At 42.9% G+C, this 17,295-nt stretch overlaps 1 protein-coding gene across 16 annotated transcripts in view; it reads left to right on the plus strand.

Moving 5' to 3' along the window:
• Window positions 1–17,295, plus strand: part of TACC2 (transforming acidic coiled-coil containing protein 2) — a 125,852-nt gene that overhangs the window by 57,028 nt on the left and 51,529 nt on the right. For 14 of the 16 annotated variants that reach the window (XM_021529303.4, XM_031505294.3, XM_077784730.2 and 11 more), the window contains one exon: window positions 1,172–1,303. The exons of the other annotated variants lie outside the window; for them this stretch is intronic. In XM_021529303.4, the coding sequence (XP_021384978.3) occupies window positions 1,172–1,303 (132 nt within the window). The remainder of the gene's footprint in view (window positions 1–1,171; window positions 1,304–17,295) is intronic. 16 annotated transcript variants of the gene reach the window in all.

A 17,295-nucleotide genomic window follows, 5' to 3' on the forward strand; every position in this document is an offset into this window, starting at 1 on the left:
AAGGAGTGAGGAAAGCAGAGATAATTTCTTAGAAGAGCTGGCTGGGTAGCTGTCCCATATGGCACAAAGCAGCTTTGTGGATATAAGCTAATCAAGGTAAACTACACTCACAAAGAGCTTTGGTGATCTTAGTACCTGAGTGGACAAGCACTTTGGGAAGTGGCTGTTCTCGTGCTCCTGTGTGCTCTGACTAAAGTTAGAGATGTGGTTTAGGCCTGTCCTCTTTTGTGCACCAAAGAAGGGAACAGCCTGTCCCTGGACCTTGCTAACAGTAATACTGTTCAATCTGCTGCCTACAACTCCAGTGTAATTACTGGGGGAAGAGGAGAGAAAAATTTCAAAGGAATGACTAAGATAGCTGTTTATCTTTAGTCCAGGAAACCTGTAAGAAGCTTCTCAGCCACGTCCTGTTTCCATCAACATTTCCATCAACGTTTGTGCCTGTATGTCTGGCAGCAGCAGGAGGGGAGGCTGTTGTGTGTGGCTGCTGCTCCAGGACATTTGTGTCCCTCTGGTGTGCCCTGGAAGGGACAGTGTGGTGTGACAAGACCTTGAACTGCTCCTGCTTTTAAGACACAAAGTCCTGGGTTATTTAGTTCCTTTTCTGTTCATGAATGTGGCTGAGAGCAGGGGGAGTTGTGTAGTCACTGCCCTGCTCCTGAGCGTGGGGCTTTGCTGAGCAGAGGGACTTCACATCCATGGGATGAGTTCTGGGATTACTGTGTTTAGCTTTACAGCCTAGGGAGAGCTTTTAAAGTAAGAGAATGTTCCAGTCCCAGATTTTAGGGTTTTTTTCTAAAACACAAATTGCTTAATCAAATGTTTATATTGTACAGTGAGGAGAAAAGACTGTGTGAGAACAGCAAAGCAGTCATTAGTGATTTATTTCTTATACTGATTCATATACAGTTAAATTCTCTGGCACTTAATGTTATGGTCTATAAGCGCTGTCAAGACTGTAATATTACTGATGATGTGAACAGCTGAGAGGTGAAGTGAAATAATGTTTGGAGGAAGAAGTAATTTTTGGGAGGTAGGAGAGACAGGGAATTCGGGAGGGGATGATGTGCTCCTTACAGCTTCTTGTAGACCCAGCCAAAGTTTATCCTAAAAAGAGACTTTATTAAAGCTTCATGGGCATTACAGCTTATTTTTAATAACTGTTTTGCAGCACTTCCAAGCCTGATAGCTGCAAGGGAGTTGATAATCACGTTTCTGAGGATGCACCTTTGGCTGTGGCCCCTGGTGATGGTGTAGAGCTGCCTGCTCAAGAAACAAAAGGTTTCACAAGGGAAAAAAAAAGGTATTGTGTGATTTCAATTTTTACAAGACTTCTCCATGTCTCTACATCTTTTGCTTAAGAAATGTTTCTAGTGTGAAAGAAGAGGCTAACTAAGTTTGACAGGTGTTTTGTCTAAGTTATATGAACACTTGGCTGCTGGATTTTGAGCCAAATGTTAGGCTTTTCAAAACCTGGCTAATCCAGTGTATCTACTCCAAAATACCAGAAGAGGGAGCTTAGGCTACACTGGTTATCACTATGCTGATCTTTCCTTCTATTTTTAAACTTTTTTTTTTTAGTTTTTTTCTCCAGTATTTTTCTTTATTGAATTAAAGTTTGTTAAGTTTTTTTTTTTTTTTGTTTCTGAGTGTGAAACTGTGCAAGATCAGGTCCTACTTATGAGAACTCTTCTGCTCATTCCCCTTCAGATGTTGCCCAAACTGGCCAAGCCACACCTGATTTGCATTGTCACTGTCAGTAGTGAAAGAAGAAAGTTTTCAGCTTGGTTTCACTCTTGCTGAATAAATGCTACCTTGATTTCAAAGTTAAATGTTTCACTGCCTCAGATTTACACTGATTGTTTCCATGGTGTTTGATAGGTGGTCCAGTGTATTTTTTTTTTGCTTTGAAAACCCCTAAACTGAGCCAGACTCACAGAATGATTTGGCTTGGAAGGAACCTTAAAGATCATGTCTCAACCATCCCATCTCAAATATAGTTGAGACATGTGTTTGGATATTTCTGTCTGAGGTGATTAACCAGTCTGCTCTTGGGGCTCAGCAATCAAGGCCTGCCCTTATTGTGACATCTATTAATGGAAAAGGTCACAGCACAGCTGAGAATATGAAATGGGCACTCCCTGGAGAGCAGCATTCTCCACCCCACCAATACCCACTGGTAGCTTGTGACAAGTGGGATGCAAGACAGGAGACACCACGGGAAATACAGCTCTGTCACTACAGCTCTGTTCAGAAATGTCAAAAGATGCTGCTGTCAGCAGGAGGATACTCTGAATTATGAATTAAAATGTACACAATAGATGCATTCTGCTGTGGAGCAGTGCACAAAGAGCTCTTAGCAAATGCTGCTGGAAAAACTATAGACTGTAATATCTAGGAAATGTTGATTAATTATTTCTTCTAAACTCCTGATGGTTTTGGTCAGAAAAATTATGTCTTTACCTTTAGTGTATGTGCTGCTGAGGCACAGTTAGGCCAAGTCTTTGTAGTTTTCCTCCATGACACTGCCGTGCACAAACCATTGATGGAGAACAGGAGTGTTGTGCACCAGTATGCAATTTCTGTCATCTGAAGAGGATTCTCTGTATTGAAGGGTACATATAATGGTTATCATCTAAAAATGGAGAAAAATGGGCAGGTGAGATTTTAGGTTGGAAGATGCTCACCCCGAGATATTGGCTCTTTCCAGAGAATCATCCAAAATTGTTTGAGCTTTATGGATACCTTGGATCTTGCATTCTGGGAGTGCTGTAGTGCAGAAAAAAAAAATGGAACACTTTGTTTACAAAGTGGATTTGTTTACAAATCCAAATTGGAACACTAAAACATGGGGATTTTCTTTTTCTTTTCACTAGAATTCAGTTTCAACAATGGGAGAAATAACTTTAAAACTCTGCAGGCAAGCAGAGCTTCTGTGCTTGCATATTAGCCTTACATATTTATTTTTGTGCCTCTGAAGTTTGTTTTGTTTTGATGTTAATGTAGTGGTTTTAATAGCATAAGTGCCTGTGTGTGCATAAGAAACTCTTGGCCTTGGACACTTTCAGAGGTGGGAAGTCCACTGCCTCTTTGGGCAACATGTTGTATTAGTAGAATTTCTTAATGCAGAATCAAAATCCAGCCTAGGATGTCAGCAGCCCAAATGTGCACTCCCAGCATCCTCATTATGCCTTGAGAATAGCGATCCTGTCACCCACAGCTTCTTTCTCCAAAGCTGAACTGGTGTGTTTGTGTCTTAATGGAAATTAAGATGCACATAGAGGTGAGAATTAGAGTTGTCTGTTGGACAGAAGATCATTCTTGCACCCTCTTGAAAAGCAAAAAAAAAAATTACTGTCCAAATAGCTGTTGCCTGTTGTAATCAGCCCCTTGTGTAAATACTTCTGAGACTACCTTGTATTTTTATGTGATTCCTGTGTATCAAGTCAAATCAGCCATGGAAAATAATAGCCTGCAAATTGGGTTATGTTTCAGCTTGTCACATTGATGGGAAGTGTCTGGCGAGGTGCTGAACTTGTGCAGCTGCTGGGCCACTCTGTGATTTCTGTAAAATGGATCCTTGAGGCATTGCAGTCTCCTCTGCCATTTTGATGAGCACATTATGAACCGTGTCACAGGCACTTCATAATTTGAGAGAAGTGCTGAAATATTGATAGAGAATAGCTGATTCTTTATGGAAACCCTATGGACAGAGCTGGAAAGTCTCTGAGGAGCTGCTCCATCCCTTTGTGCTGCGAGGAAGAGAGATGGATGTGATTTGTTCTGATTTTTGCATGTCCTCTGCTGTAGCCTCACTGCTTGCTTTGAAAGCTGCACCTGTGATGTTCCGTGTGGCTGATGGGAGTGGAGAGCTGGGTCCTCCCTGTTGTTACATACCAGATCAATTTTCTTTCAAAAGCTTAAGCAGACTGGAGTCTGAACATTTTGAGATACTTTGGATGGACAGGGAATGTCTGTTAATCTCTAAAATCAAATAACAATTTCTGACTTACCTAATTTTCCTGAAATGAGCCTGGAACCAATTGGAAGCACAGCAACAAATCTCTGAAAGCAGAAAGTCACAACAGTGTTTACACAAAGCTCTACTTTCTGTGTTGTTGGTTTCCAAAATGTTTCATAATGCTTCCCTGGGAGGAAGCAAAGCTGATAATCAGTGTGAGGCAGAAAAAACAGGATAAGCTTTATGGCTTCTGGGTTTTATTTGCTTGAGCATATATTGAAAACAAGTTTTCTCCTTCTGCCCACCTTCAGAGAGGCTTGGTATAAAACTAAGGAAATAAAAATCAATGTATTGCCTTCATTTTGGACCAACACTGATAATCCTAGACTGAGTTGCTTTTAATGATGTATTCAAAACCAAGAAGGGATTAAATGGGATTCAAAAACTCAAGTTTTTTTTTCCCTTGAGTGAATTTAACCCTTTTGAAAGGAATGTTTTACAGCATTTAAGTTCACAAGTGCACTGAGCAAGGAAGCGATGAGAAGTGCAAGTGAGGGATACAAATGCCTCTCTTTCCAAAATGTGGAAGTTTAGGTTTCGAATTTTCTGGGGCAGAAGGGAGGTGTAGTTTTGTGGGTTTTATGTTTGTCATGTGAGCTGGATAGTAGTAGTGTATGTCTGGACTGTCTGGTGCACAAACGAAGTGATGCTTTTTTTAGGATAGCAACAGATAGAAGGCATTGAATTGAAGTTGTTTAATTATAAACCAAACCCAAGGATTTTTGTTGAGGCTTTGTGACTGACACCATGAAAAGTATTTACCATCTCCTGCAAAACAGCATAAAAATTAGATACCTTCCACATAACCAGCCAGCCTGTAAAAAATGGACAGGAGTGAGCCACAGTGCTGCTCTTCATCCATTTCTACCATTCCAGGTTTCTAAAGGAGATTGTCTTCTGAGTGGTGTGTTTAGTACTGCTCAGCCCCAGGCAGGAGGATGCTTTGAGTAGACATCTTCAATTTATTACTAATAGCATCAAATTCTGGGATGTCTGTTGTGTTTCAAGCCCAAAACATTGTGGATTTTCTTGTAGCTGGGTGTGGGACTGGTATGGTGGGGTTAGCTGTGTGAACCCATGATGTGGGGGGACAACAAACAGCTGCCAGCAGCTCCATTTTTAAAAGGCAAAGCATTAATTTGGTGCTTGACACAAGTGGGAAATGTCACCTGTTTTCTAACCACTTGCTGGTTGGGAATTTGGACTCTCTGGGGTGCTCTGCCTGCAGGTTTGCTCAAAGAGAGCAATTATTTGTGTGTCTTTTAAAGCTGCTCTCAGTCTGGGGCAGTGGACAAAAGGGTGATGGTAGCCCTCTGTTTGCCTGTTATTCCTGTGTATTTTACAGGTTCCCTCAGGCAATTTATGGTAATTTCCTTGCTGCTAAAACAGGTTCAGCAGCATGAAAATAAAAATGTCGTTACACAAATTAATCCATCCACAAGGAGTCTTAGAGCAGCACTGATCATTCTGCATCCTACAAAAACCGTGGCAGTACATATTCAGAAATTACACTCCAGGCTTGGGGTGCTGTTCCTTGGCACTGTGGCACACACAGTGGCAGCTCCTGACACTGCCAGGTGGGTGGAGGGCTTGTATAGGATCACCTCCTGTCCTTGAGCAGGTAATACATGAGCTAAAGCTGTTGTCAGTTGTATTTTGTATTTCTCAATAATCACTGTTATGTTAAAATATGTTATGTGCTTTTGGGGTACTCTAATGCTAAATCTTCTGAAAACAAAAGCTTAAAGAAGCCATTGAAACATTCTAGACATACTTCAGACCAATTTGTGTTAACTCTCATGAAATCAAATTGAAGCTGTAAGCTGACTTCTTTAAGGCAGTCATTTGACCACCCACCCTTAGCAACCGCAGCAGAGCGTTGCACCAGGGAGGAATACTGTTCTTGTCTGCTTTCTTCATCCTGCATTTTCATAATCTAATTCTTTACTTAGGCCCCGAGGCCAGCAGGCCTTTGGATTCTGCTTGCTGAAATCTCCTGCAACAAGGTGCTCCCAGAGAGCATTATCAGCACTGATCTTGTCAGCTGAGGGCAGGTGCATGAAAACCCTTAAAAATGTCAGTCCCCTCCTGGCATCAGGCAGCTCCTCTCCTAACAAGCCTGGCTCCAGCTGCCCTAAGGGTCTTACACCTCAGCATGTTTAGAAAGAAGCATGGAAGCAAGATGGGCCCCTGTCATCTGTGATGGTGTTTTTGCAATTCTGTTGTTTGGAAATGTCAGGAGAATTTGGTCATTTGGCTTGTGGACATGGTCTGCAGAGGCATATTGAGCAGCAAAATAAAATCCCTCCTTTGCTGTGGTGATGCTTGTGGTCCCAATCTGAAGCCCAGGCCAGAAATTTGGTAAATAGGAGCTTAAAGTTTTGCTTGTGATCCAAGGAATTCAAGCCTGGCTCTTACAGCAGTAGCATGATAGAGGCCAAAATCCAAAACAGAAGTGTCTGTGCCTGGGCAGGAGGGGAAAGCCATGGAGCAAACGGGAGAGCAGAGGCTGCAGGAGCAAGGTGTGAGGGCTTTGGCTGCCCTGACCCCAAATTCTGTGTCCTCTGTGGGTCTGTGGGGCAGAGCCCTGCTCCTTCAGGGCTTCTTCAGCTCCTGGGAACCTCATCTCCCTCTCGGTGTGGCTCCTGAGTTCCGAGGGAGGCTTCGGGCCGTGGAATCCTGCGGGGTGTGCAGTTCTCACGTTGCTGATCGTAATTCAGCGCCGGCCTCTGAAAGCCTGGAGCCCCCCAGCAGCACCGTGCAGGGCCCCCTTTGTTATCCTTCCTCTGCTTTCCCATGCTGGACATTTCAGTAACCAAGCAGGCATCTTGGTTATTCATAACTCTTAATGCCATTAATCTCACTTGCAATTTAGATTAAGCAGTGACCGTAGCAACCAAGCAGCGATCAGTGGGGAGGAGGCGCAATTATTTATGTTTTGTCGTGTTTTTATTTTTATTTGAAATGCACTCTAATGTTTGTTTCTTGTCAGCTTCAGTGTCCATCCTGCCTGTATCATCGCAGGTCTCTCCTGTTGTCTTGGAATTAGCAGATGTCAGTGGGCTCAGGCTTAAAACTCTGTGACGTTGTGTGTTTTCATGAGGAGTGTATCAATGCAAATAAAGCACTCACACTATGTTAATCTAGATAAGTGGTGGAGCAGACAATGTGTCTATCCAAGTACTTGATCTGTAAGAACAAGTTAAATTTGTGAAGCTTTACAGCTAGGATCTCCTTGTGTTGTTTGGTGGTGTATAATTTTGTACCATGGTGACATGGATAGGGCTGCGTTGTGCCAGGTGATGTACAGAGGCAGTTGAACAAATTGCTTCTGTTTTCCTGGAAAACCATATTGAAAAATATCCCACTGGTTTAACACTCTGCAATTATTTTGCTGCTCAGATTTCATTTACGCTCTCCAGTTGTGAATCAGTGCCCCACTCTTAGACCATTAAAAGATAAATGCTGAGCAAAAAACAATCCAAAACCTACAGCTAACAAAAAACCACCAAACCAGCAAACCCATGCTTTCAGTCTGAAGGTCTGTCACTCTCCATGTAGGGCTGAATTTGTGATTTATCTGTACTGGAATGGAATTAATCTAAGGAGAACTGGATTTTAGAAGGATGGTAATTAATGTATCTTTAAATGGCTAATTATAGACTATAATAGTATCTTAACTATATCATGGCCATGAACTGTAGTGCATGTCTATTTATTAGGCACTGCTAAAGCATGGATGTTCCAATTAGTGTTAACATTTCACTGTTTTTTGCCAGTATACCAAAATGGGATAAATTTGTCACGTATTTTCAGCTAACTTTTGTATTTGGTCTTCTTTTTGTAGCACAAAGGCGCTCATAAAGTTAAGAGGGAAGAAAGAAATTTGCTTTTTTCTTCACTGCTCTTGCTACCTGATAGCAGCAAGACGTCACAGCTTGGCCCTCCAGGAGGTGCTTTGGGTTATCAATTTCCAAAATAATAAAGATTTTTAATTTTAAATTATGGTCTGCTCACATGCAGTACTGTGGTGTCCTGATTTTGGCTGGAATAGAGTTAATTTTCTTCTATTCCCTGGAGCAGAACAAAAAAAAAGAATTGAATCATACCTCTGGAGACAAAGGCTGAAAATGGGTTTGGTTGGATTTTTGTGCTTAGCTGTGACTTTCTGAAGGAGGTAGTGACAGCAACAGTGTTAAATGGTGTCCCTGTCCCACAGCAGTGCAGGTGGTGAGCTGCAGCATGGAGTGACCTGGCTGGAATAAAGAAAGTACATGATGATTGTGGTCTCACAGAGATTCCTTGTGGCACGTCTCTGGCCATGATGTAGGATTGGAGCCAACAAGAAAATGGGAATAAACAAAGGAATGGTAGCAAATGCCTTGTGGTGCTCCGGCAGCAGCTTCAGCTCCTTGAGAAGGAATTTGAAATTACTCTCCTTTAGGGAAGTGGAAATTATAATATACATCCTCTCTTGTGTCTGGCTACATGAATAAGAAAGTCTGATTTGCAGAGTAAAAACAAAGCAAAAGGAGATAAAGGTGTCCCAAGACAAAATGCACAGTGAGCAAAGCAGCACAGAATGTGCACAACATATCTATCTAGACTTACATGTTTTTGTGCAGCCTATAGTGAAGAATGCTTGAATTCTTGTAAGAGCCTGTCAGCTGCCTGCTGTATAACCCTAAGAAAGATGAACCCCAACCCTGAGTGCCCACGTGTGGCAGGCACATTCTTCTCTCTCTCAGGATTTTTTCATGGAGGAGCACAGAGAGAAGAAAACCATTTCTATTTCTGCTCCATGTTTTTCCCATGTGGAATGTGTTTGGAGAATTGTTTGCCTGGGTTGATTGCTTGGTTGGATTCTGATGAGGATTGTTTGAGCCTGATGGCCAATCCAGCCCACCTGGGGCTGGACTAGAGCGAGAGTCACAAGTTGTGAGTTAGATACAGTAGTTAGAAAAAGTAGGTATGTAGTTTTAGTATCTCCTTTAAATAGTATATTAATGTATTATAGTATAGTTATAATAAAGAAATCATTCAGCTTTTTTGTGCTAATGTGCCTCCCCAGGCACGGGTTTGCTGTGCCACTCTGTGCATACAGAGTCAGATTTTCCTAGCAGTTTGGTCCTTCAGGAGAGATGTTGCTGTTCCTTAGCAGTCTGATATTGTGGACAGCCTTGCCATCAACCCTTTGATTCCAGGCAGCCTGGAATAAGAGAGGCTTTGGGGGTGAAAGCTTCTTCCCAAGCTGTATTCAAGGCTTTGGAGTCCAAAGGCAGTATCATTTAAATAAATAATATAAAATATATGTATATATTTAAATAAAAAATATATATATTATCGAGGGTTAGAATTATGTTTAAACAATAATCTGTTTTTTAAAACATTTCCCCATCTTTTGTTGGGTTTTTAAACAACACTTTTATAGGAAATGCTATTCCTTAGAGCTGCAGCAGCAGCATTCAGATACTAGAGAAACCCCTTTTTGCTTGGGATGTTTGGTTGTGCTCTGTCTTTGCATTTTCTTTTATCTGGTGCTTGTTTCTGCACAGTACCTCAATAATGCATTGCAGCTCGGAGGTACAGCTTATTATTCACTCCTCCTTCCCTAGGGAATAGATGTGTGAGGAAGGCTTTTCTTTCAGCAGGCTCTTTGATGTTCTGTGTGTGTATGTGTGGTCATGTTTATAACTTGTGTAAATGCCTGGCACGATGGACACTGAAGCCAAGAGCAAAGAAACAGAAGATAAATTTCAGTATCTCAAACCTTATCATGGTCCTGCTTTTTGATGGAAGCCAAAAATTTCAAACTGGGTGCAAATGACCAAAGTTTGAATTTATATATAAACATAAAATGGAGTAAGACCAAATATTTAGGAGTCTGTAGAGTGTTTTAAACAACTCATCAGTGGACATCCAGTTTCAATAAAACATTTATTTAATAGAGGCCAAAATATGGCTGTTGCTTAAATGGGTGAAAGAGGCTAAAAGAGAAAATGATTCATTTTAAAAGATGGTACTGAATACTTAAATAGGCTTTTCAGCAGTGGGATCACAATAAATGGTTACATGGCTTTTAAACCCTAGGCTGAAGTGCCTAGGGCATCTTTAAATCCTTTGAAGCTACAATAGGATTTTTCTTCTTTCTGAGCTACATCTGTGTGTTTTTAAGGTTCCAGAGAAGTTCTTACAAAATGTGCTCAGAGTGTCAACACAGTTCTTGTATGTTTAAAAGCCCACACTAAATTTAGTCCTAAGTTGATGCTTCTTGGCAGGCCTAAAGGGTGAGCTGGGGTCAGGCAGGAGAGTGGAGCTCCTCTCATCTGAGGTATTTCTTACCAGTCAGGGTGGACTGCAGCTTTGTAATGTAACAGATTTTATGGCCAAAGCAGAAGTAGATCTACATTTTGGCTTCTTGCATGGGTTGGCAACATCAGTTTAGTGTTTATTATTGCATCCCATAGGCAACAAACTCTCTCCAGCCCAAGGCTCAGTTACAGCACACATTTTTGTGCAAGACCATGGCCAGCAGGAGTTCACGTTGCTGCAGCTGAGCTGCTTGGATGGTTATTTCTCAAAGGGAAGAGTGAAATCCTGTCCTCTTTATGAGCAGGGGAAGCTCAGAGGTGGTGAGCTGTCCTCTGGTGAATCTCTGAGCTGTGCACAAGAACTGAGGGGAGAAGGAGGCAGTGCCTTGCCTGTGACACCCCTGACCATAACCCAGAGCCATCTGTAACCCAGACAGAAGGTGCAGAGTGAGCAGGGCCACAGCTGGGCTCCAAAGGCTGAAGCTTTTCATCCTGCAGGTTTGCCAAGACCTGCGTTTCTGTGCAGTTTGAATGTTTGTTGCATAGAAACATTGGAGAACAGAAAAAAAGAAAATACAAAAAAAAAACCAACAAGCCTGCACTGTACAGCTCCTGAAAAGACCATGCTGCCTCAGAATAGGATTCAATCCCAACCTTCTTTTATTAGGGCTTTGTTTATTTAATAAATGTACGTGTGAAACTTGAAGGAGTTGACAGAGGCATTTGAAGTGTATTCTTTGCACTTGTTAGGAGTATGCCTGTTTTCCTCACTGCCAGGACAGTGTCCCTATTCCTCACTGCCAGGACAAACAATGCCTGTGTTTTCCCTCTTGGCTTCCAGGTACCTGGTAGGGTTTTACTTAATTTGGTGTTTGCCTTTCTAGGGATTTTTCTTTTCTCTGAGTCTTCCTTTTCTCTGTAACAAATTAAATCCAGCAGGGAGCTATTACGGTATTCAAAGACTAGGTAGAGCTATCATACACTAAAGTGAAGCTGATCTGTAAGCCCAGCCTAACAGGAACTCTGGATGCAGACATGGAATTTTAGTCTGTTGGCCAGCACTATTCATTTCCCATAGTGGATGGAAATCCTGGAGTTATTAACCAGTTCAAATTACTGCCAAGGAGTATATAGGACATTTTTATACACTTTATGCACTTTCTGTGTGTTCCTTACTTGTGCATGGCAAATACAGAGGGTGTAGCGAGCTGCCACCACCTTGGCAAGAGCTGGGCACTGCTGCAGAGTTTGGGGGTCACTTGTGGCTCAGGCACCCAGCCCTGCTCCAGAGGTTCTGGAGCTCAGTCTCTGAGAGGGGCACTGCTGCTGCTTCTCTGGTGGACTTGGAATTAGTCTTGAGCAATGGGATGCTAGAAATGAGGGTTTGGCTTTTATCAGAAACAAAACAACCCCAAAATTATAACTTGCTTGGAAGCTTGTGGCTGAACAAAGTGCTGGCTCACAGGCTTTCTCCCATAGTTTAAAAAGAGCAGGGAAAAGAAAAATGTATTTTATCTTAATGCTGTTCATAAAAGAGAATTAAATTTTAGGCAGCCTCTGGAAATGAAAAGTTAATCTTCGCTAAACATCCTTGTTTCCTCTTATCTCAAGAACAATTTATTGTGGGTGCACCCAGAGAATCAGGGCGTTACACATGTATTGAGTAGTCATTCTCCTGTCAAGCAAGAAAACCCAACTAGATTTCCACTTATGCAAGCAGAGAAAAAAATCCTAAAACTGTTGAAAGCATGAGTCTAATGAGGCCTCCACTAGAGCATAAAAGCTGTGCTGTGAAAGGTGCTTGGAAGACAGCACGTTTTAATATTTTTGTTAAATTTATCTGATCCTTTTGACCCCTCCGCCCCTGTGATGTATCCAGAATTGTTACATAGCTTCAAGCCGTTTGTATCCCTAGAGTTTCATTCCTGATACAGGCAGAAGTGCAAATGATCAACTGATTTTTTTTTTTCTTTTTTGCCCCATTAATGATGTGAAACACGCCTTGTGTGTGAATCATCTGTTATTTGCCAACAACAGGGATGGTGCCCATCCTTTTCAGCATCTTCGAATTCCCCGTGCCCTGGTGCCAGGATGGCAAAAGGATAAGCTGATTTGTAGGGTTTGGAATGCTGTGTTTTGTGGTCTTAAAGATCCTCCCCACCTACATCCCGTCCAGCAAGGGGGTCTGTGCAGGCAGGAGCAGAATTACAGCGCCCCAGCGTTGGATGGAGCTGCTCCCACTTTGCCTTGTTTACCTTGGCTGCTCATGATATTTTCCCTACGTTCCTGACGGAAGATTCCATTTTTTTTCCCGCAAGAGGGATGATCTGGTTAGTGAGAGGAAGGGAGAGCAGCGGCTCTGCTCCGTGGTGCTCGGTGCGGGCTCCGGTGTGCGCGGCTCCCGGGGCTGGGGGCGATGCGTGCGCGGCGCCCAGCGCACACGTGCATTTGCATTTCAAATCGGCTGAGTCAACACAATGCAATGGTCCTGCCTGTCGGTCCTTAGAGAGCCACGGGAGCTGACAATGTGTGCTTAAAGGGAGGGTCTGCTTTCCTTCGTCTCCTTTTTTTTTTATTTTTTTTTTTATTTTTTTTAAGCCGGTTTCCATAGCCAATAGTACCGTTCCAAGCGCCTGCACCGGAGCTGTTTGTCACAGTGGCCGGGATTTTGTTTTATTTTATAAACACCGTTCATCTGGACAGAAAAAAAAAAATAAAAATAAAAAAAAAAGAAAGCAAACCCCTAAACCGAACAACAACCAAAACTGGCAGCGCTTGAGAGAAGAGAAGCTGCCGAAGCGTTCCTGCCCGTGCCGCCCCTGATGCGAGCAGCTGCTCCCATCTGCACTGCAGCACCGCAGCCCCGCAGCGCCGGAGCCGCCGGGGCCGCTCGCCGCGGGCACTCCGGAGGAAGCCGGCCTTGCTGTCGCCCAGCGCCGAGCCCCGGGCACGCTGAGGATGGGGGGCTCGCAGTCCCTGCAGCAGGCACAGCCGGGGGGCCTGCTCCGGGAGCCGTCTGAGGCCATGTAAGTGCGGGTGCCTCGCCGTGCCCAGGCTGCGCGCTGCCTTGCGGGTGTTGGCCTTTGTTGGGAGCCGGGCTGGGGGCGAGCTCCGTGCGGGGCACCTCGGTGGGTGTGCGTGTGCACGGTGCCCGTACCTGCCGTCTGCCCGGCTTTCGGGCGCTCAAGCACAATGACCGTGCCCGGCCAGCAGAACGCCGGCCCCTTCCCCCTTTCCCCGAGCCCACCGCCGCCGCCTCTGTGGTTTTGGTTTAAAACGCTCAGCGCCGAGCTCCGTTTTGCTGTGCTTTTTTTTCCTCTGTGCTTTTTTTTCCCCTCTGTGCTTTTTTTCCCCTCTGTGCTTTTTTTCCCTCTGTGCTTTTTTTCTGCACGGATACTGTTTTTTCAGGTCACATCAACCTTGTCACATCCATCCCTGTCGTGGTGTTGCGTCCTCTGTGAAGCACAAGCAAGGTGTCCTTAGGTCTCACTGAAGGCCGGCTCGGGAAGATTTGCTGGGGGAGGGAGGAAAAAGCAGACAATTTGTGCTTGTTCATTTAGCAAGCGTTTTTTTTTTTTTAGCATTTTTCTGGGTGGCTAAATCATGTATAAAAGTGCAGAAATGTGTATGTGCATGCTAGAATAGCAGCATCGTTTCCCATTTGTGAATAGGATTTTGTAGTTTATTGGTAGAGGATTTATCAGTTTACTTAGCCAACAATGTTCTCCTTAACCCTCCACCCCAGGCTAGTAAGCTGGAATGCTAGAGCATGGACCTTACCTGTGGATGGAGTATAGAAGGACTGCCTTGTCTCCTTTTGTCATTACAGTTAGATAATTCACATTTATCTTAACATGTCTGACTACTGTATTTGTTTCTGAATATGTATTTTGGTAAGTTTTAGGTATTTATCCATTAGGCCTAGTCTAAAAACGAACGTCATATAGGTTTTAACGTGTGCTTGTTAAGGTAGCTCTGATTATGGTTGAAACATCATTTGTGTGTTTGAGATAAGTGCTTCAGAGCCATTGGGGAATGATAGAGCAGTAACTGATAGTTTTGCCTCTGTAATAGGCCTTGCATGTAGGTATCTGCTCCCTATTGTCATATTCCAGTATATCAGCAGATAGCTTTGCTTGACAGTTCTTGTTATATTTGTAACATACAGGCCTAACAGCTTTTCTGCATCCTTTGTTCTTTTGACACATAGCTTCAGCAATTAATATTTTTACCCCTATAGTTCCATCTGACGTTCCTATAAAAAACATCTATTTTAATTATATGGTGGAATAAATGGATGCCTCATTGTCTTTAAAGCACTGTAAATTGCATTTTCATCTGCACACGCTGCTGTTAATTATTAACAGTGGTCCAAGGACTGGACAATAAAAGACATGTTGCTAAAACAGGGTTCAGGATTTTTAGCTGCGGTTTTCACAGCCTTTTAAGAATGCATTCTGTTGGATGAACATATTGATCAAGGTATACATGTTTATACATTTGGGGGGCACTTGAGTAAATTATATTGTCATCTCTGTCAATGACTCCTTTTATATATAAACCTGCTCATCTTTTGCATTAAGTCATTCCTGTGGGGTTTCAAGATGATCTTTTAAGGGCTGACATAATCAACAGAAACACTTTTAGCACAGGCATCATTCAGTATCTGTTGATGTCCTTGGGAAGAGTTTGTCGAAGGCATTATTAATCTGTATTAAATAAATTGCCAAGAGATTGTGTTGCTTTCTTCAACTAAATACTCTTCAAAGTGAGATAAGAATGGAAGTGTTTCTCTATCCTTGAGAAAACATGGGCCTGTTTTATAAAACAAGAACATCCTCGCAGCATGTCATGGTTATCAGTTCTGGTGTGAGGTTTTGACTTCAGACCCTTATCACTGTAACTTTTACCAGTGCTTTTTAAATGAGGTTGCATTGGGCTTGCTTTGCACACATAAGCAAATTCCTTAATGGCAGTGATGGCTCAGAGGCAGAAACATCTGGCCACATCCCAGGCAAGTTGGGCAGCTGCCCACGCAGTTCCAGCATCCCTGAAGTCATCACTTCTGCCATCAGCAGAGGCTGATTGCCCTGAGGAGAGCTGCTCCACAAAGCAGCAGGGTTGGGTTTGGCTGCCCTGAGTTCATTAGAGTAGGGGGTGTCAGTCAGGAATCATTACTGGTTAGAATAGCATCAAAAAACTACAGAGGCAAACAAATTCTTTAAATAGCTGCTGCTTTAGGAGTTCCTCCAGAGTATCCTATGATGGACTTCTTGATTAAACACTAGGGAAAGTTGTAGAAATAAATTGGTGTTAGAATCCATGCTGAAAAGGGGTCTAGGTTAAGATTTTAGAGTGTATCTATGATTAAATATGCCCTTTTTGCATGCATATGCCAAATTCCCAATTTTAATGTAATTTTGTTTCAGCCAGGATCAAAATATTTGCAATAAACCCACTATTGGTCCTGACAGCCTGGGATGTTCTGTTGCTCATTGCGGATTGTTAGCACTCACTGGCAGCAGACAATTGCCCTTTCATTTAAAGAAAAAAGAGAAGTCAATTTGGAATGATAAAAAAGGGAAAGCCCAAGGGAAGCCCTGACAATAAAAGTTAACTGCAGATGAAAGTGGGGTGGCTCAGACCTCGCTGCTGCCATGTGCTTTGCAAGTCGCAGCAGGCACCCTGGTGGCCACGATCAGGGACACGTTTCCATCAGATAATAGGGGTGGGCTCTGCTGAAATAAAAGCCAGTGGCAGTGAGATGATGCTCAGTGTGCACGGATCTGTTGGGTGCACACACACATCTGGTGGCAGCGTCCTTGTGGGAGCTGTCTGACCTGCCAGTGCTGCCCTGCTCAGGGTGTGAGCTGAAATCAGCTTGCCAAATGTTACCACCTTCATCTTCAGTGCTTTTATTTGTTAAAGCAGTATATTTCTACCTCTTGGCAATGTTTTTTAAGTATTAGCAAACTGGAAACGTTGCTAAGGTTTTAAATGCTGAGAGCTCTTAGGCATCTGTCATCCCTGAATAGTTTGGTTTTTTTTGGTTTTTTTTTTAAGGGGAAAGGGTTTCTCCTGAGCATGAACCACACCTTGCTTTTCTGGTTGCGTTATGGTTGCTGTCATTGCAGCAACTGGGCAGGATTTACATTCAGTGCCCATTTCTTGATCAGCCAAAGGGATGCTGATGTGTTATTTCCTCCCATCGGGAGCTTTATGTGCTGCGTCTCTTAACGTTTGCATCCCTCGCCAATCCAAGAGGAAAATGACCGAAGCCTGAGCCAGCTCCCACTGAAGTTGATAGTGAAATGCCCACTGACTTCAGAGGGAGCTGGAGCAGGCTCCAAGAAAGAAATTGAATGTCACTGATCATTGGTAGCAGGCCAAGATGCTGGTGTCCTGGTGGGTTGGTTTTCAATATTTCTTCTGCTGTGTGGTCTTTTCTTTTGTTTGTTGGCTACTGGAAAAATTTAAACTGGATAGTCTCAGCCCTCTGCACAGGAGATGTGAGCAGTTTTCTTTGTGTAAGCGTCTGCATACACATGTATTTATAAAAGTTACTGCTCCATTTGTGTAAAAAACAGCTCTTGTTTGCCACCACTTTTTTTTTTTTTCTATCTTTCAAACCTGGAAGAATCCATTGTGTGGTTCTTAAAAGTTTTAAAGAAATCAGTCTGGTGAAATATTTGCACTGTACTATATGCTCATACATTGGAAAATGGTAAAATAAATATATATACGTGGAAGAGTGGGGTATATACACATATATAAAATTTTAAAATATTGAAAGAAATTTGGTCTTGGAAGGAGGGGGAGGCTGCTGTTACTGAATTGATCTTTAGTCTGAGTTAATCCCTTGACAGACAGTTCAGCCTATTGTCAGTTTATTACAAAGAAACATAAAGATGTTTTCTTCTTCCTCTTACTGACAGCCTTCAGTGAGCATCCCCATCAGTAATT

This window comes from Lonchura striata, chromosome 6, assembly GCF_050655825.1.
Source record: "Lonchura striata isolate lonStrDom1 chromosome 6, ASM5065582v1, whole genome shotgun sequence".
Lineage (NCBI taxonomy): Eukaryota > Metazoa > Chordata > Aves > Passeriformes > Estrildidae > Lonchura > Lonchura striata.